This window comes from Geotrypetes seraphini, chromosome 12 (genome assembly GCF_902459505.1).
Source record: "Geotrypetes seraphini chromosome 12, aGeoSer1.1, whole genome shotgun sequence".
Taxonomy (NCBI): Eukaryota; Metazoa; Chordata; class Amphibia; order Gymnophiona; family Dermophiidae; genus Geotrypetes; species Geotrypetes seraphini.
In genome coordinates this window covers 115228784-115255645 of record NC_047095.1, presented here as the reverse complement: position 1 = coordinate 115255645, position 26862 = coordinate 115228784, and the positions used below count along the sequence as shown (strand labels likewise).

General features: G+C 43.4%; 2 protein-coding genes across 2 annotated transcripts in view; both read left to right on the top strand.

The window, feature by feature from the left end:
• The window catches only part of LOC117346323, a 224862-nt gene that overhangs the window by 44529 nt on the left and 153471 nt on the right, over nt 1-26862 (top strand). Inside the window, exons 8-13 of the mRNA XM_033915723.1 lie at nt 555-905; nt 9193-9303; nt 23033-23053; nt 24261-24281; nt 25903-25923; nt 26008-26034. Of these exons, the coding sequence (XP_033771614.1) occupies nt 555-905; nt 9193-9303; nt 23033-23053; nt 24261-24281; nt 25903-25923; nt 26008-26034 (552 nt within the window). The remainder of the gene's footprint in view (nt 1-554; nt 906-9192; nt 9304-23032; nt 23054-24260; nt 24282-25902; nt 25924-26007; nt 26035-26862) is intronic.
• On the top strand, nt 4517-7875 carry LOC117346597 (U4/U6 small nuclear ribonucleoprotein Prp3-like). The gene has a single exon (XM_033916428.1). It carries the CDS (start codon nt 4573-4575, stop codon nt 6619-6621), a length of 2049 nt encoding a protein of 682 aa, XP_033772319.1. The 5' UTR covers nt 4517-4572; the 3' UTR covers nt 6622-7875.

The window sequence follows — 26862 nt, the reverse complement described above, 5'->3', positions numbered from 1 at the left end:
TTGGGCTGACCCGGTACGGCTATTCTTATGTTCTTACATGAGCCACGTATAGGACAATTAAGCCATTGTGACATCACTGATGAGGTTGGCTTTCAGGCACTGTGGAATGAGGCATTATGACATCACAATCTCAGCTCTGGAATGTTGCTACTCCTTGGGTTTTGGCCAGGTACTAGGGACCTGGATTGGCCACTTGTGAGAATGGGCTAATGGGCTTGATGGACCATTGGGCTGACCCATTAAGAACATTCTTATGTTCTTATTGCCTCGTCAAGTGTGACAATCTATCGGCATCTGGCCTGACGAGGGTTTCTAAAGTAGTCAGGAGCCTCTCCCGCACACTTAAATCACTTTGATTATCTACCCCTTTGAAGATTATCCATTTTTGAATGAGAAGAGTTTAGAATTATTGGCCTTTTTCATGCCCCTGCCTTAAGGCCTTCGTAACTAGTGCAGACAGTTATACGAGTCATCTCATTACGTGTCCTGGCAATCCCAGTTCCATATTCTCTGTTACTAATTAATGTTTTTCCATTTGTTTATCATATAATTAGCAGAAAGCTTTAAAGTCATCGGTCCTGATCAACCGGTGTTTGCCGTCTTGGGTGAAGATGCCGTGTTACCCTGCCGTCTCTCCCCGGCCCTCAGTGCTGAGCACATGCAGGTGAGGTGGTACCGAACCAAGTTCAAGGTTATCGTGCACCTGTACGAGAATGGGATGGATCAGACTGAGCGTCAGATCCCAGAATACAGAGGCAGGACGGAGCTGATTACAAATTACATTTCGTGTGGAGGCGTGTCGCTGAGAATACACAATATCGGGCCTGACGATGAAGGGAGTTACACGTGTTTCTTTCAGTTTGAAACGTTCGAAGAAGAAGCAACGTTGGAACTGAAAGTAGGCGGTAAGCGGAAGCTTTCATTCTCTTCTGACTTTCCATCTCTTCTGCGTTCGTTGTAAGATTGACTGTCCCCTTTAATACGCCACTGCGTAGATTCCTCGCCAACACAAAAGCAGAGAATGGTGGCAGATAAAGATCATACAGCCTGTGCAATTGGTCAGTTCATACCAGCTGTCCCTTCCTCATTTAGAATATTGTGTACAATTCTGGAGGCCGCACCTTCAAAAAGATATAAAAAGGATGGAGTCAGTCCAGAGGAAGGCTACTAAAATGGTCAGCGGTCTTTGTCACAGAGGTCTATGCCACAGAAGTATTTAAATGTCTATCATATCTCCCTTATCTTGCCTTTCTGCCAAAATATACATATTGAGATCTTAGGCAAAGACTGCTGACCATTTTTGTAGCTGCCTTCTGAACTGACTCCATCCTGTTTATATCTTTTTGGGAAGGGGTAAAACGCGGACCTCACAGACCTGACGGACCTGGCGGATCTAAACCGGCACGTCCTTAAAAATCTGAGAAATTTAGCGCTGACGGATCCGTCTCAGCATAGGAAGGGAAAAGTATTAGGATCCGTCAGCGCTACAGTGTCACCGAGGTCTGTCAGAGCCGATTTACTGGGGCTGAAGGAAACCAGTTTAAAGGATTTGTTTTACAGCCGCTCCAGCACTAGTCTCTGGCTCTGACAGACCTCGGTGACCTTTTTGCACTGATGGATCCTAATACTTTTCCCTCCCTATGCTGAGACGGATCCGTCAGCGCTAAATTGTCGCCGAGGTCTGTCAGAGCCAGAAACTACCTACAAGTGGCACGGACCTCAGATTTTTAAGGACGTGCGGATTTAGATCCGCCAGGTCCGTGAGGTCCGCGTTTTACCCCTTCCCTATCTTTTTTCTTTTAAGTTGAGGTCTCCAGAACTGCACACAGTACTCTGTGGGAAGTCTCACTAGAGACATAGAGGAGTTGATTCTAAAAAAAAAAAAAATGGCGCCTAGTCAGCTGGTACGTAGAAAAATGGCACCGGCCACGTGGCAATCACATTTAGGCGCCGTTTATAGAATCGTAGCTGGCGGTGCCGATGTATAAACTTAGGCGTCTAAAATGTAGGCTTTTGCAACCTGCGTGTACATTTCGGGCACCTAAGTTTTTAGAAATTCGTGTTTAGTTGCGCCTTAACTCACGCTCCGCCCATAGAAACACCCACTTGGGTGTTAGGCACCACTAAGCGTGTTGCGATAGGCACCTATCTTTTATAGAATCAGATAGGTGCCTGTTGTCCAATTACATTTTTCCCCCAATTATAGAGGCTATTAAAGGTATTTTGCCAATTAAGGTAGGCGCCCTTTATAGAATCAGCCCCCAAAAGGCATTATTACCTCCTTTATCCTGTTGGTCATTCCTCTCCCAAAGCACCCAAACATCCTTCTGGCATTTGCCATCACCTTTTCTCCCTTTTTTGGCCACCTTAAAAGACCTTGGCCAAATCCAGGTGAAGCCACCTGCACACAGAAGGTTCTGGGCCCATGCTATCCGTTTATTCAGTGTGTATCTTTGCAAAACGGCTGCTCTGCTGCACATGCCCTCACATACATCTGCACTCTTGGATGAATTTCAGAAAAAAAAAGCTTTATGTCCGCTTCTAAAACACCAGCAGAAACTGAGCTCGCCCTGAGCTGGATATCTCAATTCTACGTAAAATGGGTTCCACCTGTCGCAGGACCTCTGTCACATGCTGGTGTGTTGAAAATGAAGACAAGAGCCTTAGAAAAGTAATTTTGCATCATCTAGTTTTTTTTTATATTGGCATAAAAGAATTGATATCTAACCGTGCTGTTATGCAGTTTCAGAAATGAGTCTAAGAAATTTTACAAAAAAAATCCCAACTGTAGGCGGTGGTAGGCATCCTACCGCCATCTCACCAGCCAATTGGAATGCATGTTTAAAAAAATATATATTAATAAAATGGATGTGGTTAGTGACACCTATATTGTAGGCATCTATCATGCCTACAGAGACATATAGGAATACTTACAGGCATGGTTTCCACTGGAAGTGGCCTTGGGCATCTGTAGGCATCCTTATACTTGGTTCCCCATTTCACCTTAGACTGTCCATCCAGACCCACTCGCAGAGCTCATCTCTTCAGCCATCCAACTCTAAAGGCCTGAACAGAACACTAGCCTTCCAAGCAGGTCATCTAAATGATTGGCTGAGCAATATTATCTCGCGCTCCTCATCCTACCTAAACTTCAGAAAATTATTAAAAACTAACCTATTTAACCGATTTGTAACCTAAGACCTCTTACCTGACCCTTGCCCCCCCAAGATCTCTTTTGTCATACCTCTGCCTCCTGCTCACCGTACATTCGACCCCTTATATTGTACCTATTCCCTGCTTACATATATTAATTGTATCTGTATTCGCTGACTGTTCTCATTCGCTGATTGTCCAGGCCTTCTTTGTTGTAAACTGCCTCGAACTACTATGGCTTTGGCGGTATATAAGAAATAAAATTATTATTATTATGTGTTGCCATAGGTGTGTAAAATTCTGGCCTACGTTTAAGGTGTCTTTTAGAAACAAAAGATGCAATTCTCTAAAGGACGCTGATATGTGATTGGCTCGTGATTGACGGCTGCTTCTTAGGCAGCCGCCGAGACAAACATCCTTTAGAGCAGGGGTGTCAAAGTCCCTCCTCGAGGGCCGCAATCCAGTCGGGTTTTCAGGATTTCCCCAATGAATATGCATGAGTTCTATTTGCATGCACTGCTTTCATTGTATGCTAATAGATCACATGCATATTCATTGGGGTAATCCTGAAAACCTGACTGGATTGCGGCCCTCGAGGAGGGACTTTGACACCCCTGCTTTAGAGAATCAGGCCTTAAGGGCAATTAATTACAGGGGCAAGTTACTGATTGTTGTGGGAGAATCCCACTGTCTGGATCGACTTCAGTGCTCTGGACCGTTGATATTTACAAATGTCTCCTTGTGATCAGGATTTCTGGGTCTGCTGTCTTATTAACTGCAAGCAAAATCACGATCACATTTGTAACCCGCTGAGCAAAAAGGTTCCACAAGTGGGGAATGTGACTTATTTATACAACAAGATAGAAAGATATCAACTGTATAATCCTGCAAAATTTCAGTCTCAGGTATGGACTAATTACGTCTTTAAAAAAAAGGTACATTTTCAGAAAAAACGCATAAAAATAGAAAACTTCCATCTATATCGCTGTAGTCCATTGGAAGTTAATGGATAACATTTTGCATAGTCAACTTTTTACATAACAATGGAAGTTAGAACATAAGAGTTGCCTTACTGGGACAGCCTGAAGGCCCAGTATCCTGTTTCCATCAGTGGCCAACCCAGGTCCCATGTGCCTGGCAAGATCCTAAGGGGTAGCAACATTCCAGAGCTGATAGTGTGATGTCATAATGCCTCATTCCACCAATGCCTAAGAGCCAACCTCATCAGTGATATCACCAATGGCTTGATTGTCCTAGACTTCTCTCGTATAAGAACATATTGGGTCGGTTTCTCGCGCGCGCGCGCGCGGTCGCGTGGGGTTGGGCGGACGTCCTCCTCCTCCTCCTCCTCCTCGGCCGTTTCCGCTTCCGTTCTCAAACGTCGCGACTCCGTCGTAAGTGAGACGGACCTGAACAGAGATGTCCTATTCCAAGCGGGACCTGGATGACTTGAAACCATGGGTGGAGAAGACAGTGAAGCGGGTTCTGGGTTTCTCAGAGCCCACTGTGGTGACTGCAGCACTGAATTGTGTTGGGAAAGGGATGGAGAAAAAGAAAGCTGCTGACCACCTGAAACCCTTTCTTGATGACTCTACTTTGCGATTTGTGGACAAGTTGTTTGAGGCGGTGGAGGAGGGGCGAAGTTCCAAACACTCTAGATCGGGCAGTGACAGGAGCCGGAAGCGGGAGCTAAAGGAAGTGTTCGGGGATGAATCTGATCTCTCGAAGGATGCTTCCAGGGGTAAAAAACGTCGCCTTCCACGCTTCGAAGAGGTGGAGGAGGAGCCAGAAGTTATCCCTGGCCCACCCACTGAGAGTCCAGGCATGCTGACCAAACTGCAGATCAAGCAAATGATGGAGACAGCAACACGTCAAATTGAGGAGAGGAAGAAGCAACTGAGTTTCATTCGTCCCACAGCATCACAGAGAATTTCCTCCTTGCAGCCTGAGCGTACATCCATAGGAAACACCATTCAGCCTTCGCAAGCGGCCACCTTCATCAACGATGCCATAGAAAAGGCGAGGAAAGCTGCAGACCTGCAGTCTCGAATCCAGGCTCAGCTGGCTCTGAAACCAGGCCTCATTGGCACCACCAACATGGTGGGCTTGGCTAACCTGCATGCCATGGGAATTGCCCCTCCGAAGGTGGAACTGAAAGATCAAACCAAACCCACACCCCTGATTCTGGACGACCAAGGCCGGACAGTGGATGCCACAGGGAAAGAAATTGAATTAACTCACCGCATGCCAACCCTGAAGGCCAACATCCGGGCGGTGAAGAGGGAGCAGTTTAAGCAGCAGCTAAAAGAGAAACCCTCGGAGGATTTGGAATCCAACACTTTCTTTGACTCGCGCGTTTCCATTGCTCCTGCGCAACGTCAGAAACGAATGTTCAAATTCCACGAAAGGGGCAAGTTTGAGAAAATTGCACAGAGGCTGCGAACAAAGGCTCAGCTTGAAAAACTGCAGGCCGAGATCTCCCAAGCTGCCAAGAAGACTGGGATCCATACCTCTACCAAGCTTGCTCTCATCACCCCCAAGAAGGAGTTGCTGGAGGGAGGTATCCCTGAGATAGAGTGGTGGGATTCCTATATTATCCCCAATGGGCTTGAACTAAAAGAAGAAGTGTTATCAAAACGAGAAGAGTTCTTTGGCATCACAAACCTTGTGGAGCACCCAGCACAGCTAAATCCACCAGTCGACAGCGATTCACCAGTGACTCTTGGAGTGTATCTAACAAAAAAAGAGCAAAAAAAGTTACGGCGCCAGACGCGGAGAGAAGCTCAGAAGGAAGTGCAAGAGAAAGTTAGACTAGGTCTTATGCCTCCTCCAGAACCAAAAGTGCGAATATCGAACTTAATGCGAGTTTTGGGGACTGAAGCTGTTCAGGATCCCACAAAAGTGGAAGCTCATGTGAGAGCTCAGATGGCAAAGCGACAAAAAGCTCATGAGGAGGCAAATGCAGCCCGAAAACTGACAACAGAACAGAGGAAAGAGAAAAAAATGAAAAAACTAAAAGAAGACATTTCACAGGGTGTTCATGTGGCAGTGTACAGAGTTCGGAATTTGAGTAATCCAGCCAAAAAATTTAAAATTGAAGCGAACGCCGGACAGCTGTATCTTACAGGAGTTGTCATCCTGCATAAAGATGTGAATGTGATCGTTGTGGAAGGAGGGCCAAAATCACAAAAGAAATTCAAACGTGTTATGCTACACCGAATAAAATGGGATGAACAAACGACCAGCTCTAAAGGAAAAGATGACAACGGATCTGATGAAGAATCGATCGTAAAGGGAAACAAGTGTGTCTTGGTCTGGGAGGGAACAACAAAAGAACGCAGCTTTGGTGACATGAAATTTAAACAGTGCCCAACTGAAAACATGGCACGGGAACATTTTAAAAAACACGGAGTGGAGCATTATTGGGACTTGGCTTTAAGCATGTCTGTGTTGGAAACCACAGAATGAATGTGCTCACCTACCACCCAGCACAGATAGATCTCTTATATGGAAAAGGCGGCTAGCTCCAAACGCAGAGGGAGGACAAAAGATAAAAGCCCCTACCATGTAACACATACAAATTTAAAACTTCAAACATGGTTTGGTACAAAAATGTCTTGGCTACAGATATTTCAGCATCAAACTCTGGTCCTGTAGGATACTGTTAACAATTGAATATTGGTGCGTTATGCTAACATCAGCATCCCGTTCTCTGAAAGAAGTTGAAATAAGACAAGTGGAAAATATCTATTTTTGGTAGTATTTATACCTTGTGTTTTTCAGTATGGTTGTCTTGGATTGTGGCAGATTTACAAAGATTTGTGTTTATATAAAGCAGTGGGAGACCTTGTGTTGGATAGCCCAACTAACCGGGTTTCCTGAATGACTGCCAGGTGGTAGGATAATAAAAACACCACTTAGTCACTCAGCCAGGTATAAAACAAGACAGGAAGAACAAATACGTAAATGGTTTCAGGCCAGAAGCCTGAAATTTTAACACTTGCCACTATTGTCCTGCTGTATCCCTTGGGTGGCTTGGTTCATGCACCCCTTCCCTGCTATTGAACCTCAGCCTATCACTGGCCATTCTCCAAAAGTGCACTGAGGCCAACCCTATCACCTCCATCTTTTTTTGCCATTAGATTGTAAAGAGAGCCATTAGCAAATGCATACTTTTCCTTTCCCATGATTGCTTCTGGTAAGTAGGCCAAGTTGTATACAGAAGCTCTTTGAATTATCTACACACAACAGTACTTGATTCTAGCTCCTGTATAGAACACCCTTTTTTGTGTAAAAGAACCATTTTCCAGCAGGATGCTCAGCTGACTACCCCATGGCAATTGCATTGCAACTCCGAGGTTTCTTTTTGGTAATGTCCACTAAGTGAGCTGGAAGCCATCGTTGGCTACACCCTGCAATTTTGAATATGTGCACCATGCCTTTCTCGCCCTAGATTGACCTATTGAAACCAAGAAAAGCAACATTTTTTTTTTTTAATTTGGAGGTGAAAGTTACTTTACAGTAGTGGTGTATCCTTGGTTCTCATTGTAGGAAAAAGGTGGAGCACCTCTGGCTATGGGAGAGAAGTGGTCAGGTTCTTGCAGTGGAGAAAAGAAAAACTGAGGATTTGTAACAGACTAGGAGCTGGGGATTTAGCCCATATCCTATCTTTCTGGAATAAAAACTTCTGTTTTTAAGCAAAAAAAAAAAGAACATATTGGGTCAGTCTGAAGGTCCATCAAGCCAAGGATCCTGTTTCCAACAGTGGCCAACCCAGGATCCAAATATCTAGCTAGATCCCCAAGTAGTCCAAACTACCCCTCCAAACTTTTCTAGCCTTTATCTCTGTTATTTGTAACTCCACTTTTGGTACCTTGTTGCTCAGTGGGTCAGAAAATGAATCTCTCATATGATAGATAGATGGATGATTCTTGGGGACAACATCTCAATTCTGATCTCCATATAAAATGGGGTTGACTTGTCACAGCACCATCATTATTTTCCCTTAGGTTTGGGCAGTCCTCTTTCCATCTCAGTATGGAGGGAACAATATAATGATCTGCATGTAGGGGTAATGGTCCTCTGTGAATCTGAAGGATGGTATCCAGAGCCTGAAGTGACCTGGAGACAAGAACATGGACACAGTCTGACGCCCTTATCTGAAACGCAAACAGAAAGGCAGAATGGCCTGTTCAATGTCAAGACTTCCCTTCGTTTGAGCACAAATCATTTTGGCAAGATTTCCTGTCATATCAGAAACATTGCTGTGAACCGAGAAAGAGAAGTAGCAATCTTTTTAGCAGGTCAGTCACGGTGAGAAGCTTCATTAACATAAAGTGTTCATATGATTTAGATCTACTTTATATCATGAAAGTTGAAGCATCTATGAGGAGATGCTCATATGAGAAAAGGCTATAGAGTCTCAGCTTGGAAAAGAGAAGGCTTGGGGGGAGGGGGAGATATGATTGGGGTGTACAAAATCCTGAGTGATGTAGAACAGGTATCAGTTAATTGTTTTTTTTTACACTTTCAAACATTACAAAGACCGAGGGTCACTCAATGAAGTTACATGGAAATATCTGTAAAATAAATAGGAGAAATATTTTTTTCTGTCAACGAATAGTTAAGCTCTGGAGCTTGTTGTCAGAGGATGTGGTAAGAGTGATTAGCATAGCTGGGTTTGGACAAGTTCCTGGAAGAAAAGTCCATAGTCTACTATTGAGACAGACATAGGGGAAGCCACAGCTCACCCTGGGTTTGGTAGCATAGAATGTTGCTACTATTTGGGTTTCTGCCAGGTACTTATGACCTAGACTGGCCACTGTGGAAACAGGAAACCATCACTCTGACCCAGTATGGCTATTTCATATATTCTTAATCAGATCCAGAGAAGGTCGCTACCATCTCTTCCAGGTGAACATTTCTTATTTTGTTCATCTGACATAGTTCCATTTTCAGATTAAGAATTCTCACATACTGATTGCAGTATTCTAGAATAATGTGAAGTTCACGACACTTGGTTTTGCTTCTTTTTTTCAGATACGTTTTTCCATTGGGACATCTCTTGTATGTTCGCTTGTCTCTTCATCCTTCTGGTGTTCGGAGCTATGTTGGTTCTTGACTACTTAAAGAAGCAAAAGCAAGAGAAAGGTAAAATATCAGGTGCTCTAGAGGGTCCAATAGGCATCTATTTTACAAAGGGCACCCAATAGGAATCAATTTTATAAAGACGTGTAGGCTCCTACACTGTTTTATAGGATAGCAGCCTAACAGTGACAATGCTTCCCCGGATTCTACAAAAGGCATCCAAAATTGTGCAACAGAATTTGGGTGCGATCCTGAGGTGCAGGTGCACCAACATTGGTTAATGAGGCAGTTAGCACCAATAAGTAGGCACTAAAAATTAAATTCTCTGCACTAGTTGGCACCAGCTTGGATTTGCATGTACATCTTGCTGTGTCCTATTCTACAAAGCCATGCTTAGATCCCATCGGACGCAACCCAGAAAGTGACATGGCCATGGGAGGGGCATAGGCAGATTAGGTGCATTCCTAAAATTTACACCCAGTGCTTTATAGAATACCAGGGAAGCGTGTCCCCAGGGGGGAAATTCTGTAAATGTCATCTAAAAATATAGGCGTCTATCTCTTGTCAGTCGCACTTAGGGCCTGTTACAAAACTGCAAAAAAACTTAAGACTTAGGTGCCTGTAATGTAGGCCAGGGTTTTTAAAGGCCTACATTATAGGCGTCTAAGTCCTTTACAGAATCGTGCCTAGTCAGTGGCGCAGTGAGGGTGAGTGACACCTGGGGCGATGGCACCCCTCTCTGCCCCCCTGCCGCGCGTGCATGCCCCTTCCTCGTACCTTTTTAACTTCGGCATCAGCAGCCACCAACTTACTGCCCACTTCGGTGCTCTCTGTGACGTCACTATCCTAGGCGCAGGTCCCGGAAGTGACATCAGAGAGGGAGCCAAAGCTGATAAGAACAGAAGAAGCGCCATCTCCGGATCAGACCTTCGGTCCATCAAGTCCGGCGATCCGCACATGCCGAGGCCCTGCCCGGTGTACACCCGGCGTCATTTTTAGTCACCCATATCCCTCTATGCCTCTCGTAAGGAGAGATATGGGTGACTAAAAGTTACGCCAGGTGTACACCTGGCAGGGCCTCCGCGTGTGCGGATCGCCGGACTTGATGGACCGAAGGTCTGATCCGGAGATGGCGCTTCTTATGTTCTTATATTCTTATCAGCTTTGGCACCCTCTCTGATGTCACTTCCAGGACCTGCGCCTAGTGAGCAGTAAGTTGGTGGCTACTCATGCTGGGGAGGGAAGGAGCACGTGTGCAGCAGGGTTTAGAGGGGGAAGGGGGGGCGGAGAGGAGAAGGGGTGCTGGAACCCTGAGGAAGATGGCGCCTGGGGCTGACCACCCCCTTGCCCCCCTTAGTATGCCACTGCACCTAGTAACGCCTAAGTCTTTCTTTGTCCCTAAACATGCCTACTTTGGAATTAGGCACTTATTTTTTATAGAATTGCGCTTAAGATAGGCACCTTTCACCCAATTAATTTTTATTTTTGAGCTCCTTGGGGGAGAACGGGATATAAAACCAAATGTATATAATAAATTGGGCGCGCCTAAAGTTTAGAAGCTAGCGATGCCTACACCCGAATCGTGTTTAGCGCTGGACCCAGTCCGTGCTTAATTTTTAGACAAACTATATAGAATCGGACCCTCTGAGGGGCATTTTCGATAGAACATCTAAGACCAACTTTGGAGATCTCCTGCAGGACGTTCAGCAGTCGGGCACGGGAAACATCTGTTTTCAAAACCGCTAGACATCCAATTATTTTAAAAATATGCTATTTAGATGTTTTGGCTGTGAGGACACCCAACCTTAGAACGCCTAGCTTTTTTTCGCAATTTATGACCATAAAAATGTCCGAGTTCAACATGTCCAAATCCAGGCCATTATAAAGCCTTATATCAAAAGTAACCCAGCTTGAACAGTGCACGAGCCTCCACTGGTAGCCAATGCAGCTCACAATAAAACGACGTAACATAGTCATGCTTCATCAGGCCGTAGATCAATCTGACCGCTGTGTTCTGTATCAGTCATAATCTCGCCAGCTCTTTCTTAGTGATTGCCAGATAGACAATGTTGCAGTAATCATGAAGGCTCAGTAACGACTGAACCAAAAGTCTAAAAGCAGCAAATTCAAAATATGGTCTGATTGTTCGTAGTTTCCATAAGGTAAAATAACTTTTTAGCGTCCCACTGCATCTATCTGATTTTTCATGGTGAGGCGCTGATCTAAAACAACTCCTAATATTTTAATCGTTGGACAAATTCCGTACGATGTTGAATTTATACCGATGGACGGTTCGTGGGAAATTTTACAAGGTGACACCAAGAAAAAACTTTGTTTTATCGGAGTTGAGTTAAAGTTTAAATTTGCTGCATTCAAAGATTCCTCTGTTTTCATACAGTTTTGATGGTAATCTGGGATAAAACAGAATTACAAGGTATGACAATTGTAATATCGTCAGAACGGCTCACTACTCACTGCCTGCTGACTCACTGACAGCCAACGCTAGACACTTTTAAGATTTATTTGTTTTATTGTCTCTCTGCCTAAAGTTTTAACCTGCTATTTCTGTTCTTTTTTTAAAATTACTGATTCAAGTTTTATTTTAACTTTTTAATTCCACTTACTTTAAAACAGCTTTGTTGTTCCCCAAAGGGACCGCCGCCGTGAAGAGGCGGCGTCGACGACTCCGCCCACTATCCACCACCGGCTTTGTTGTTCCCCAAAGGGACCGCCGCCGCGAAGCGGTGGCGTCGACGACTCCGCCCACTATCCACCACCGGTAGTTCTGTTTCCTTCAAATTCCCTTGCTTTGCGGCGCACGCCTTATTGGCTCACTACTCACTGCCTGCTGACTCACTGACAGCCAACGCTAGACACTTTTAAGATTTATTTGTTTTATTGTCTCTCTGCCTAAAGTTTTAACCTGCTATTTCTGTTCTTTTTTTTAAATTACTGATTCAAGTTTTATTTTAACTTTTTAATTCCACTTACTTTAAAACAGTTAGTACCGTTATTATTTGTCTTATACATTTATTCCATGTCTGTCTGTATTCTATTTTCTATGTTTGACCTTATTCTATGTCTATTTTTTCCTTTTCTTTCTAACTTCCCTATCCATTATTTATTAAGTTTGCAGTATTACCTTTTTCCTAATGGTTGTCCATTTCCATTTTAACAGGCTTTGTTGTTCCCCAAAGGGACCGCCGCCGCAAAGCGTCGTCGTCGACGACTCCGCCCACTATCCACCACCGGTAGTTCTGTTTCCTTCAAATTCCCTTGCTTTGCGGCGCACGCCAAAGGAGCGCACCTAAGGAGCAGGTCCTGCTCCTTTATGCGCTCCTTCATGCAACTCCTTCATGCCTTACTTCATCTTCTTAATAAAGTCTTCTCTATCAACGTATTTCTATTTGCAACGCTACTCTTAATATCCAACCTTTCTACCTTTCCTCCATTACCTCACACCCCATTACAACACTTTCTCTCCATCTCTCAACCTACTAACAATAAAATAATGTCCTCAATTACCACCTTTTGGGGCCACCGACCTATTAAGAAAATCCCCTATCCTACAGAAATACGGGCTAGATCATACACCATCATTCCAATTTGTCCCTCTGTTACCTCTTTTACTACCCCACCTCATTCTCTCTCTAAACTCAACATTGGTTTAGTAAATGTACGATCCCTAAAAAATAAATATCACCTCATTCATGATACTATTATTCAACACAAACTCCAAATTCTATGCCTCACTGAAATCTGGTTAGCTCAAGGAGAAGAAGCTTATTTAACTCAAGCATGTCCCCCCAATTACAAGACTATCTTTCAACCTCGCTTAAACAAAAAAGGAGGTGGAGTCGCCGTCATTTACCATACCTCCATTCCCCTCCAATCTAATTCTTCTAATTTTTCTGCCACCTCCCCAGTTGAAACTCTTCCATTTTCCATTAAACTCTTTCACACTTTTAATTTTCTTCTAATCTATCTCCAGTAAACAAGACTTCTCTCTCAACTCTTATCTCTATCATTTCAGAATTCAATATTAACTATCCAGACTCCGTTATCCTCGGAGACTTCAACATTCATTTTAATTTGCCCAACCATCACAATACCTCTGAACTCCTAACGCTGATCTCCGACCTTTCTTTAACTCCTCTTTTTTCTTTGCCCACCCACACGGCTGGCAACACAATAGACATGATTTTCTGTCCTGCATCTACTTCCCATTTATTTCAAAATTTCCAATCCCATTCTATACCATGGTCTGATCACCTACTTATTAATTGGCAACTAGATTTTCCTTCACCCTCAGGAATCGTCCAAAATCAAAACAAAAAAGATACATTCACAATCCGTAATACTAATAAAATCACTCTTACATCCATCCAGAATCATTTCAATCTAAACCTCACTGACTTTTCTTCTCTTCCTCTTGACGAACAAACCTCCCTCTGGTATACTTCCACAAAATCCCTACTAGACTCCCTGGCACCCCAACAAGAAAAAAAAGAAATTTACTTCAAACTTAACTCATAAAAAACAACCCTGGTACAACGAAAATCTTACTCTTATACGCAGACAACTTCGCTCCATAGAGCATAAATGGCGAAAAACCTACCTTCCTAATTTCCTATTACTTTACAGAGAAAAATCCTCTTACTATAAAAAAGCAATTCAACAAGCTAAAAAGGAATATTATGCCAAACTTATTGTTTCCACTCGCAATTCTTCAACACTTTTCAATCTCGCTCAGTCTCTGTCAAAATATTCTACTAAAAAACTACCCCTAACTACTACTCCCTCTGCATTTGAACTAATAAACTTTTTTGACAATAAAATCAAGAGTATCAGGACACATTTCGGAACACCTCCATCCTCTCCCTCCTCCCAAATCACCAATGACTCTTCCATTCTATCATTCAGTACCTTTTCTACATTTACAATGCCCTCACTAGCAAATTTACTACTAATATTGAAATCTCTCAATACCTCTAACACACCCCTCGAAAGTATTCCTCCTTTTCTTCTTAAAAAAATTATTTTCTTTCTTTGGTCCATATCTCTGGGAAATGATATCTAAATCATTTTCCAACTGTTCTGTCCCTTTGACATGGAAAACTGCTCTTGTTTTTCCAAAAATAAAACATCACAATCTAGATCCCTCACTCCCAGCAAACTACCGTCCAATTGCAAATCTTCCTTTAATATCTAAACTAACGGAAAAAATCATACACACACAATTGTCAGAATTCATCAAAAAAACCTTTGCTTTACACCCCTGCCAAACAGGCTTCCGTTCATCACATTCAACTGAACTGTCTCTGCTAGGCCTTATCTCAACCATACACTACTATCATGACCACCAAAAATCTGTCCTTCTTATCTCACTCGACCTATCTGCAGCCTTTGACACCATTGATCATTCACTTCTCCTAAATAGACTTAAAGAGTGCGGTATCACAGGAACGGCACTATCTTGGTTTTCATCTTACTTTCAAGAACGCAGTTTTAAAGTCTTTGCCAGAAATGAAACTTCTCCCTCTATATCATTAACGTATGGGGTCCCGCAAGGTTCCATTCTTTCCCCTTTACTATTCAATATCTTTCTATCTCCCCTCTTAACCTTAGCACAATCTATCGGATTCACGATCTTTGCCTATGCAGATGACATACAACTCCTTCACCCAATCAATATTTCCAAAACGTCTGAGATAAAAGATATAAACAATAAACTGGACTCCATAAACGATTGGCTTCATTCTAATAAACTATCTCTCAACATAGACAAATCTCACGGTCTACTATTTTCAATCAAAAATCCTGAATTTCTCCCAGAAAAACTTTCTATTAAATCTATCCCAATTCAAATGGAGACAAAAATAAAACTCTTAGGAGTGACCATTGATAAAGACCTATCATTTCATGACCATATTAGTTCGGTAGTTAAAACATGTTTCTTTAAACTACGCATAATTCGTTCACTGACCTCAATTCTAGAAACCGAATCTATCAAAATTCTTGTTCATTCTCTAATTATTTCTCACCTAGATTACTGTAATTCCCTACTCAATGGCCTCCCACAAAAAGAAATTCGCCGCCTCCAACTTATACAAAACACCGCAATAAAACTCATCTATAACCTAGGTAAATATGATCATGTTACGCCAGCACTAAAAGAAGCTCACTGGCTACCCGTGACACATCGAATCACCTACAAAATCATTCTTTTGTCATTCAAAATAAAATCTTCTCACCTGCCGCTATACCTTTACAAACTTCTCATTCCTCAGTGCTCTACTCGAACTTTGAGATCTTCAAATCAAAATCTCTTATTGATTCCGTCTATAAAAGAGTTTTATTACACACGCAAAATAAATTTTGCGGTAACTGCCCCGACATTGTGGAACTCCCTTCCACAACCACTTCGAGACAAACAACACCTTGACAAATTTAAGAAAAACTTAAAAACTTTTTTATTTCGTGATGCATTCTCTTCTATTTAATTTCTCACTTCTTAATTTCTCTTCTATCTAATTTCTCTCTTTTACAAACATTCCATATATTTTATTCCCATCCAACATGTTTTTTTCCCAACCCCTCTTTCTCCTTTTTCTACCTACAATGTAACTGTACCCATCCATTCCCTCTCTCCTCACTGTCAAGTCCGTCTTGTTAATGTCTTTAATGTTCACTATATATTATTTAAATTACTTAATAATTCTTCAATTGTTCCTACTCCTATCTGTCATTTTTAATTTTAATGTAAACCGGCCAGATATTTGCTTGATGGTCGGTATATTAAAATCTAATAAACTTGAAACTTGAAACTTGAAAAAGAAAGCGACCGTGGCGTCGGGTCCGCAGGGATCCTCTTTTAAACACCCTTGGACCTCATGGATCCTTAACTTCCACGGACATCATGGATCCCACTCACCCTCGAGGAGCAGATGTTTAAGGGCATGTGGTAAAGATCCACGAGGTCCGTGGGCTCTGAGTTCCGCGTTGTACCCAGTCCCTCCCAGAAGACTCTAGATAAGCCTTAATGAAATCCCATTTCAACTTTCCAAGCTTTCTCAATGGTTAAAGGAGTAGCATGCTTCACACTTATTAATATTTTATAACACCCAGAGGCCTCATTAGCCCAATTAACCTTTCCCTATCGTAATCAATTCTACGTTACGCTGGTCCCAATTGTAATTATTTTAGCAAAGTTTTGTATTATTCACCGTTATCATTTACGGCTATTGTAAACATAATGTAAATAAGTCATAAGTCTGTAAATTCAAATATTTTGTGTTCCTGGCTACCAATGTACGCCACACAACTGTTGGTGTCATTTTAATTTTTTTTATTTATTTTTAAAAAGTTTATTTCGCTCTATCGACATTTCTGTGTGGATTCCAACAAACATGCATAATTTATAAGAGACAAATACATTAAAACAACACTTAATAAACGTCAAAACAATTAAAAAAAAAAAAAAATCTAGAAAATCAGCATTGCTATACCTCCCTAAACAAAAACGTTTTCAACAGAATCTTGAAACAGTCAACATCAGCAAGCCCTCGCAGTTGCTCAGGTAATCAGAAATCGATTTCCTATATTAATCACGGTGAATTTCATGAACAGATGGGACTACCGGAGCATATTTACGTAGAATTTGGGGAATAGCAAGTAGCTCTTAGACATGGAAATTAGGAACGAAACTGTGGCAGCCTTACTCCTCCCAAAAGATCTAAACCCCAGCGCAAAATATCCTCAACCTCCAGCCAAAGAGGACGCTCATTGTTATTTTTGTTTGAAATCCAAAGACATCCCCGTCATAGGAGAAAAGTCTAAAGGTCAACATGAAAGTCTGGAAAAAGTTCCCCTCCTCTATTTTCAGGTATTCTGTTTTTAAATGCTTAAAATTTGCTTTCCATAAAACGGTCTTCAAAATAACATCTAATTGCCTAAAGCAGTGTTCTTCAACCACCGGTCCATGGACCGGTGCCGGTCCACAGAAATTTCCTGCCGGTCTACAGGGTCGGCATGTGCATCAGGCCCAAAACTGTGTTCTTCAACTGCCAGTCCGCGGTGCGATCAATGCGTTGTTAATAAGATTATATTGTATGTATATATGAAAAATGAATGGAAAAAACAGTGTTACAATTAGGACTATGGGGGCAGGGTCTGGGGTGGAGACTGGGTAGAGATGGGCAGGGTCTGGCCCATGACTTAGCCCAGTGTTCTTCAACCGCCAGTCTGCGGATCGATGCTGGTCCACAGAATAATTCTTTTATTTCTGCCGGTCCATAGGTGTAAAAAGGTTGAAGAATACTGGCCTAAAGAATTCAGGAAATACTAAAGAAAAAGCATATAAAGGATAATTAGAAGGCGCTAACACCATTTTAATAGCACTCAGGTGCCCCATTGTAATGAGAGCAATTAAAGTCAACTCTACAAGTAAATTATACTCCTAAATATTTCAGTCTAGAGCAAGCCCATCGAAATGGAAATGCAGCGCAGACATGAAAACTGCTGATCATGAGGAGAAGGCTTCATCTAAGACAAGACAGTTGTTAGGTTGCATCTGCAGGAGTTTCATCAGCCGGAAGCCTGAAGTCATAATGCCATTATACAGAACCATGGTGAGACCTCATTTGGAATACTGTGTGCAATTCTGGAGGCCACACTACCGAAAAGATGTGCTGAGAGTAGAGTCGGTGCAACGGATGGCCACCAGGATGGTCTCGGGGCTCAAGGATCTATCGTACAAGGAAAGGCTGAAAAATTTGCAGCTGTACTCACTCAAGGAACGTAGGGAGAGAGGAGACATGATCAAGACGTTTAAGTATATTACCGGCCGTATCGAGATGGAAGAAGAGATTCTCTTTCTCAAATGACCCTCAGCCACAAGAGGGCATCCGCTCAAACTCAGGGGCGGGAAATTTCATGGCGACACCAGGAAATATTTCTTCACCGAGAGAGTGGTTGATCCTTGGAACGAGCTCCCAGTTCAGGTGATCGAGGCAAACAGCGTGCAAGAATTTAAGAGCAAATGGGATGCCCATGTGGGGATCCCTTAGAGGGATAAGCCAAGGGAACTTGTCACCAGGAGTGGGATCCCTAGGATAGTAGACTTGGGGGTGGGTCAGTAGAGTGGGCAGACCTGATGGGCTATGGACCTTATCTGCCATCATCTTCTATGTTTCTATCTTTAACCCACCGGCGCTATGCACATTGAGAGAAAGTGCCGCCAACTTTTCCCCCAATTAATTTTATAGTCCAATAAGGAGGGAAAACAAATTTTAGCTTGAAGAATCTGAGAAAAAGAGAGTTCAGGATTTGATATGTAAAGTACAAGGTCATCAGCATAACCTTCAACTCCTTCTCAGCAAGCAATATCCCCGCAAATATGTTGATTTATGTTTATTTAAGATTTGATCTACCGCTCCTGCATTTTACTGACCTAAGCTCCAGAGGAGGTGGTAGGACAGAGTACGATATTGGGTTTCAAAAAGGGATTAGATGATTTCCTGAAGGAAAAGGGGATTGAAGGGTATAGTTAGATGGTTACTATGCAGGATATTAGATGATTAGGGAATAAAATGTTTAGGTAAAAAGATCACTTGCAGGTCATGGACCTGGGGGGGCCGCCGTGGGAGCAGACTTCTGGGCGTGATGGACCCATGGTCTGACTCAGCAGAGGCGATGCGTATGTTCTTAAGCGGTTTACAATGGATCAAACTAAAATGAAATTAGGTACTTGAGAAAAACGACCCTATCTGTCCTGAAGGCTCACAATCTAGCTAAAGTAATACATATAATACATTTCCAAGATCAAAAATCAAAGAAATAGAAAATAGAAATAATGAAAAGATAAAAAAATAAAAAATAAAATAATACAAATTTAAGATATAGAAAAGTCTCTGAGGCGGCTTGATAGTAAGTTCAGTCTGCAGAACCAGGTCAACCGGCCACCACCACATAAGCAGGACCAGGAATCACGCCAATGAAGACCACCATGACACCAATCACTGGACCGACAAGGCCAGGTGCCACCGAAAGCGGACTCCTGAAGTGAAATTCAGTGTCCAACGACACAGCTGCAGGAGTGCAAGTCCGCCGAGGAGAGAGGGCAGGCCACAGGAGATCCTCCGACGCCGGCATCAATCCGCGTCAGGGCTGTGCTGCATCGCACCGATGGCTTCCCCCTTCTGCTGCTGGACAAGAGCCCGGAACCGGAAATCTGTGTTGAACCAGCTGACAGAATTCCCAAGAAGAGCAGTAGTTGGGAGAGATGAAAGAAAACACAGTTCTCTCAGAACCTGGTGTGCTTCTTCTCAAATATGAGAATTTGTCCAAACAGCACAGAGAAGGGGTTGCAAGTAAGTAAGGAGACAAAAGACAGCCTTGTCTTGTGCTTCTCCCAAGATGACATAAGACTAGACAATTGACTATTTAGACATATTCTAGTAGTGGGTGTACAATACAGGGCTTTGATCGTGGAAATAAAATGCACAGGAAAGCCAAAAAGCTCCAAAACAAATATTTCCATTCCACCCTGTTGAAAGCCTTTTTTCAGCATCCAATGATAACAGAGAGTTTGGCCAGGTAGAGAGGAGAGTGTGTATCAACACCGGGAATCTAGCCGTGGCACCCAGTTTGCGATGCACCGATTTTAGGGTTCTTCTACCAAGCTGCATTGAGGAATCCAGTAGTAAATGCTCAGCATAGAGGAAGGCGTGGCCTAGTGGTTAGAGCTGTCGCCTCAGCCCCCTGAGGTTGTGGGTTTAAATCCAGCACTGCTCCTTGTGACCCTGGCCAAGTCACTCAATCCTTCGTTGCCCCAGGTATGTTAGATAGATTGTGAGCCCTCAAGGCCAACTGTGTGTTCTCCTCTCTTCCCTGCTCTCTATGGTAAATCTGTCCAGCCTACTTCAATTTAGGAAGATGATCAAAACTATGTTATTTCAGAGATGTCTTTCCAGAAAGATTGAAATTTGAGACATGCAATCAAGGTAATTTTGTACATTTTAATTTTTTTATGTATTACTAGTCTTTAAGCCTGTTACATTAACGGGTGCTAGAATAGATGTGTCTGTCTTTCTTTCTCTCTCTCTCTCTCCTTGGCCGCTGTCTGTCTGTCTTTTTTTCTTTGTCTCTCTCTCTTTGGCTGCTGTCTGTCTGTCTCTCTGGCCCCCTGTCTGTCTGTCATTCTTTCTGTCTGTGTCTCTCCCTGACCCCCTGTCTGTCTGTCTTTCTCTCTCTCCTTGGCCGCTGTCTGTCTGTCTGTCTTTTTTTCTTTGTCTCTCTCTTTGGCCGCTGGCTGACTGTCTCTCTGGCCCCCTGTCTGTCTGTCATTCTTTCTGTCTGTGTCTCTCCCTGGCCCCCTGTCTGTCTTTCTCTCTCTCTCCTTGGCCGCTGTCTGTCTGTCTTTTTTTCTTAGTCTCTCTTTCTTTGGCCGCTGTCTGTCTGTCTGTCTCCCTGGCCCCCTGTCTGTTTGACATTCTTTCTGTCTGTGTCTTTCCCGGACCCCTTGTCTGTCTCTCTCCCTGGCCCCCTGCCTGCCTGTCTCTCTCTGTTGCACCATGCCTGCTTGTCTCTCCATGGCCTCCTTCTGTCTCCCCACCCCAGAGCAAACCAAGATTTCTGCCTGCCTTCCAGCATACCTCTCCCCCCAAAGCAGCCCCCTTTCCCTCTCCCCCTTCACTTCCCTGTGCAGCAGTAGCAGCCAGATGCCTCGCAGCACCCGCATGCCTGTCTGTTGCTCTAGGTGGTGAACCCTCCTGCCGTTGCTATCGCCACCACTTATCACTGCTGCTGCTCAAACCGTTGCAAGCCACTACATGGGCCACAAGCCGCCACATGCGCCGCAAATGGAACACAACCACGGAGGCACAAATCACGGAGGCAGGGATAATGCCACTGTAAGTGCACATGTATGTTTTATATTGTAACTCACACAGAAACTTGAAACTTTGTGAGTAATAAATGTTTAAAATAAATAATTTAGGATCTTCTGGGACAAATATCCCTCTAATTTTTTTGCACTTTATTTCTCACCCTAAGGTAAGAAAGTTGAAAGAATGCAAAATTCACAAGTGGTTCCATACTTTTGCACACCACTGTATATACCAAGCATTCCCACGATTTGTCCCCTATCCACTCTTACTTTCTGGTAGGCAACTTGGAGTAGGTGCCTACCTGAATCTGGTAGATCCCTATCAAGTTAGGCGCCTACCAGCTAATTAAGTGAAATTTACTTTCATTATAAGGTGCTTATTGTTAATTATTGGTGCAGGTTAAGCCTTTTAATTAGTTAAGATAGGCTCCTACATAGATTGGCTAGGTGTCTAACATTAGGTGTAATTTATAGAATCGGGGACATTGTGCAATATGGTATGTGTTATGCCCTTGGCAGCCTTGCACTGGTATGAAATGTGTTTAATGTATTCTCTCTCTCTCCCCATGGGACTTTATGCTGCAGACTTAGCGTGTGAGCAATGTAGTTTCATACTTACTGCTTACCTGCATAAGCTTTGTTCTAGTGGTATTTCTTCTAAGACCCCCTCCCTTTCCCTCTCATCTAAACTTGGGGCTTTTGTCTCACTGTGGTACTTTCTGGTCATCTCTACAACCTTTGCTATGATGGGTCTGCAAAGATTTGACCTCTCTCTGTTACCTGTTGCAAAGCTGTATCCCTATTGGTCTCTTCTCTTCCCTCACCTGCTTTCTGTATACTCCATGAGAGTCTTTTGTCCTCAACCTGTTACTCTTGTGTCTCCATCTTGAGAACATGACTCTATCCCCACCAAAGCACCAGTATTTCACTTTAAGCAATCCAACCACATGGAAGAATAACTTAATAACTTCGCATCTCAACTCTGAAACTTGGAGCAGCTTTCTGCTTAACATTTCCCTCATCTCTGCCCATCCTCCATTCTTCAAATCTACATCTTCTTCTCCAGCTGCAACATCTAGGAGATTTCCCAATTGTCAGTGCATCTACCTTATTTACTCAATAAAATATATTTCAGAAAATTATAAGGACTACCTGTGTGTGGGTTGGTGTGCTAAGGTTTAGCTTTCTGTTGAATTTACCTGTCTGTTGAGAGTTTTCAACTGAAGCATGTTTATGGTGACAGAACAGTATGTAACTGGCAAATGTCAGCGCTGTTACATTCCTGAGGCATGTGTAACTGCACGTGCCCAGTTATGGCATTGCCATTATTATTATTGTATTATAAGCTTCTTGTATTTCATTGTATTCAACTGTGATTATTAATGTATGTATAGCAGTGGAAACAGTTTATCAGACCTGTGGTATATAAAGTTAAATAGATAAATTTGAATCAAATACACAGAGATAATTTTACCAGATATTCAGAGGGACTCAACTGTATAAGTTTGCTGCTGAATACCTATGACCAGACTTACCCAAGTAAGTTCTGCCGGTCACAGATCATTTTTCAAGCCATCTTTATTCCTCTAGCTATATTTTGGCCAGACAAGATTTAGGGCTCCTTTCACAAAGCCGCGGTAGCGATGCTGAGGTAAATGCACCAAAGCCCATTTGATTCCTACAGGCTTTGGCGTATTTCCCGCAGCATCTCTACCACGGCTTTGTAAAAGGGGCCCATAACCACTAAGCAGGGGAGAGAGGGTTAAAATTCAAACATTTGCTTCAGAGCCTTCCAAAGTTGCCCCGAGAGATCTTTTGAACATTGCTTTGTTATGGCTAGTAAAATGAAGGACACTTTTACAAACCACAACTCTAACTTTTTTACCCCTTTGTATTTTTCTATAGAATGTCTTCAAATTCAGCTTGGTAAGTTTCTATTTTTAGATAGATCAAACTGTTGCTTAAAGATCACTTGAATTCAAAAGGTTGTGCTTGTGAGCTTGATTTCATGTTACTTTTCCCCAATTTAACAAGTATATTATTCTCTTGTTTTTTTCCTTTTTTTATTGTTTTATACCTCCACACAAATTTAGCAAGTTTGTTTTTCTCAATATGTAACATTTCAACAATATAATACAGACTTTATTCTTCTAACATCTTGCATCATATCTTGAGGTTCTGACATTCCTTCCTCTACTAGGTTAGCCGAAATCACTCCATTTCTTCCCGCCTCCCATGTCTGTGGGAGGATCCGCTTCCTATAAAGACAGGAAACCAGGGAAGCAGATACACAACAATTTTATACCTATGGGTCTTGTGGCACTTACCCCCCTCCCTCTTACAAAGCCATGGTAGTAGCTGCCGTGTGCAAATGCGGAGTGGGGCAGGGCCACATGTTGTCTTTTTTTTTAAGAGGAAATCTGGTAACCCTAACTAGGTGTCAGGTCAAAAGCGCGCCGGGACAAAGGCGCGCCCAGACAATTGAGCGTAGTGTGGAGGTGCGCGCCGCTCAAAATTACTGTTTTTAGGGCTCCGACGGGGGTGTGTGTGGGGGGGAACCCCCCCACTTTACTTAATAGACATCACGTCGCGTTGTGGGGGCGTTGTGGGGTGTGTGGGGGGTTCTAACCCCCCACATTTTACTGAAAACTTAACTTTTTCCCTGTTTTTAGGGAAAAAGTTAAGTTTACAGTAAAATGTGGAGGGTTAGAACCCCCCAAACCCCCCATAACACCGGCGCTTTGTCTATTAAGTAAAGTGGGGGGGGTCCCCAACAAAACCCCCCGTCGGAGCCCTAAAAACAGTAATTTTGAGCGGCGCGCACCTCCGCGCTGCGCTCAATTGTCTGGGCGCGCCTTTGTCTTTCGCGCCGTTGTCTATGAACCCCCCTAATTATATCAAGCCCATGACCTTTTCCCATTGTATTCTTCTGGTTAAATGATGACCAAACAAAATTTAAGCAAGGGAGAAGGGATTAAAATGCAACAGATTATTTCAGAACCCTCCAAAGTTACCGAGACAAATCTTTTGAACGCTGCCTTGTTATGGTTAGTAAAGGGATGGACCTTTTTTTTTTTTTTTTTTTTTTGCACACCACAGCTTTTAACTTTTAGCCCTTTCTTTTTTTCTGCAGCACATCTTCATATACAACATGGTAAGTTTCTGTTGTCAAACTTTTTGCTACAAGATTTTCCGACTTCTGACAGCTGCATGTCAACGTTTGATTTCAAAGCTTAGAAGATGCTATAACTATCCCCCTCTTTTTTACAAAATCATAGCGCGGTTTTTAGTGCTGGCCGCGGCAATAACAGCTCCTACGCTCATAGGAATTCTATGAGCATTGGAGCTGTTACCGTCATGTCAAGTACTATAAACCATGCTATGTTTTTGTAAAAGAGGGAGGGGAGTATGTAAGTAACACAATCTGACAATCTCACCTACACAAATGTGGATTTCCTCTTCTCTGTACCTGTTTTCAGTGTGCTCTCAAAGTCTCAGCCACCAACTTTCCTTCCTCTCCTCCCTTGTACTCTTAATGCTTGCTTCTTCGGGTTGTGGTATCGGTAATGACTCTCACATGCTGCTTACCGCTAACCCGGAATCCTCCCCTGTGCCACAGAGAGACTTCAGGGTTAGCGGCAGGCAGGGCCGGATTTAGATGAAAAGAGGCTCTAGGCTATTCCACTTATGAAGCCCTTTCACCTCCCATTTTTAAGTTTGTAAATTACATGAGAGATAATAAAATACATCATTACTGTGATATATATCAATATGTTAAATGAAACATGTTGTTATTGGTACTAACCTTTATAGAAAATGTGACACGGATAAAAAATAAAAAAAAGTCGAGAACACTTATTTGGACATTTATTCTCAGCACCATATATAGTACTTGTAACAATAACTAATCAAACATAACACACAACATTGCCCCTTCTTATGTCCATAGTGCCCCCAGTGCGTCCTTCCTCACCTCACCCCCCCTCCGATGCCCGCCTGCCTCCCATCCCCCTTCCATTGAACACCCCCCTCCGATGCCAGCCTGCCCGCCTCCCATCCCTCTTCCACTGAAACCCCCCACCCCACCCTACCCCCCGATGCCAGTCTGGGCCGCCCTGTCCTGACGGATCCACGTTTTGCCTCTCTCCCCGCGGGGCTGGGCTTTGCCCAGCTGTTTCTGGACTGACGTCTTTCCCTCCCTGATCCTCCTTCCAGGGCGAGAAAAAGAAAGGGAGAAGCCGAGTCGGCGCCCCGTTGCGGCAGGAGCCGGTTCCAATCCTGAAGTGTAGAATTTCTCCTTATTTTCGGTACAGTGTTTTAGTGTTCACTGTTTTTAGAATAGTGTAATTTTAATTTTGCTAACAATTTGAATGTAGGCCCCTCTTGATCTTGAGGCCCTAGGCTGAAGCCTAGTTAGCCTATAGGAAAATCCGGCCCTGGCGGCAGGCAACATGTGGGAATTGCTACCGATACCGTGACCCAAAGATGCTGACACGGTTGAGATTCTGCACGGGAAAAGGGAATTCTGCACGACCGTGCAATTCTGCAGAAATTCTGCACTGCGCAACAATGCAGAATTCCGCCAGGAGTGTAACAAGCACAGTAAGCTGCTTTCGGTCAGCCCTGGGTTTCCCCTCTGCCCCGTCCTGCTGACAGGAAATCATTTTAGAGCCTTCCAAATTTACTTGGAGAAATCTTTTGAACACCGCCTTCTGGTTTCCTCTTATTAGTCCGTAACAACTCTTTAACTTTTATCCCTTTGTCTTTTTATGTAGATTTCCTTCGTACAGAACTTGGTAAGTTTCAATTCCTAAGGATGTCGATCAGTTTCTTGAATATTTTCTGAGTTCTGACGCTTGTGTTTCTGTGCTTGATTTCAGAGTTTAGAAGATGCTGTAGCTACGCAGGTAACACAGTTTGACGATGTGAATTTCCTTCTCTATGTAGCTGTTCTCGTTGTGCTCTCTAATAGTACAGCTTTGCTCAGAAGGAGTTAGAACGAGAGAAAAGTTATTTGCTGTGATGAAGAAGCGTGTGTGTTTCCTGATCTTACGTTGCAGGGTCAGGAAAGGCGAGATCCTATCAATGACACCCAGTAGCATAGCGAGGGTAGGACATGCCCAGGGGGGTGGTGCCCTCTGCAAACTCTTCCCGCTCTATGCTCATTTCACGCCAACCCCTCTGTGCTCTCCTCTCCAGCTTCCCACTCCTTCTGCACCCCACCCCATACTCTCACTCTACCTTTCCATGACCGTACTTGTTTAATTCTTCACCAGTGCAAGCAGCTTGTCCAGCCTATTGCTCGTGTTGGCTTTCCCACTGACATTATTTCCTGGCCCTGCGAACCAGATGTGATCTCAGAGGGATCCAGGCTGGCGTGAACAACAGTCCTTCCATTTTGAGCCAATCAGGGCCTTAGGCCCCCCTCCCACTACATCCCAGGATGCACTGGGAGGGGGAAGGGCCATCATTTTGAAGAAGTGGCTTCACTCCCTCCTCTTCATCATTCTGAAGAGGAGGGAGTAGGCTTACCTCCTGCCGATTTTGCATCAGAAGGTACGGGGGTATTGGCTGATGTCGGGTGATGTGGGAGGTTGTTGGCTGACGTTAGGGGGTGTCGGGTAATGTGGGAAGTTGTTAGCTGATTTCAGGGGGAGTTGGGTGATGTCTGGTGGTGTCAAGGTGCTGTTGGGGGATGTTAAGGTAATGTAGGGGGGATGTCAAGGCAATGTCCA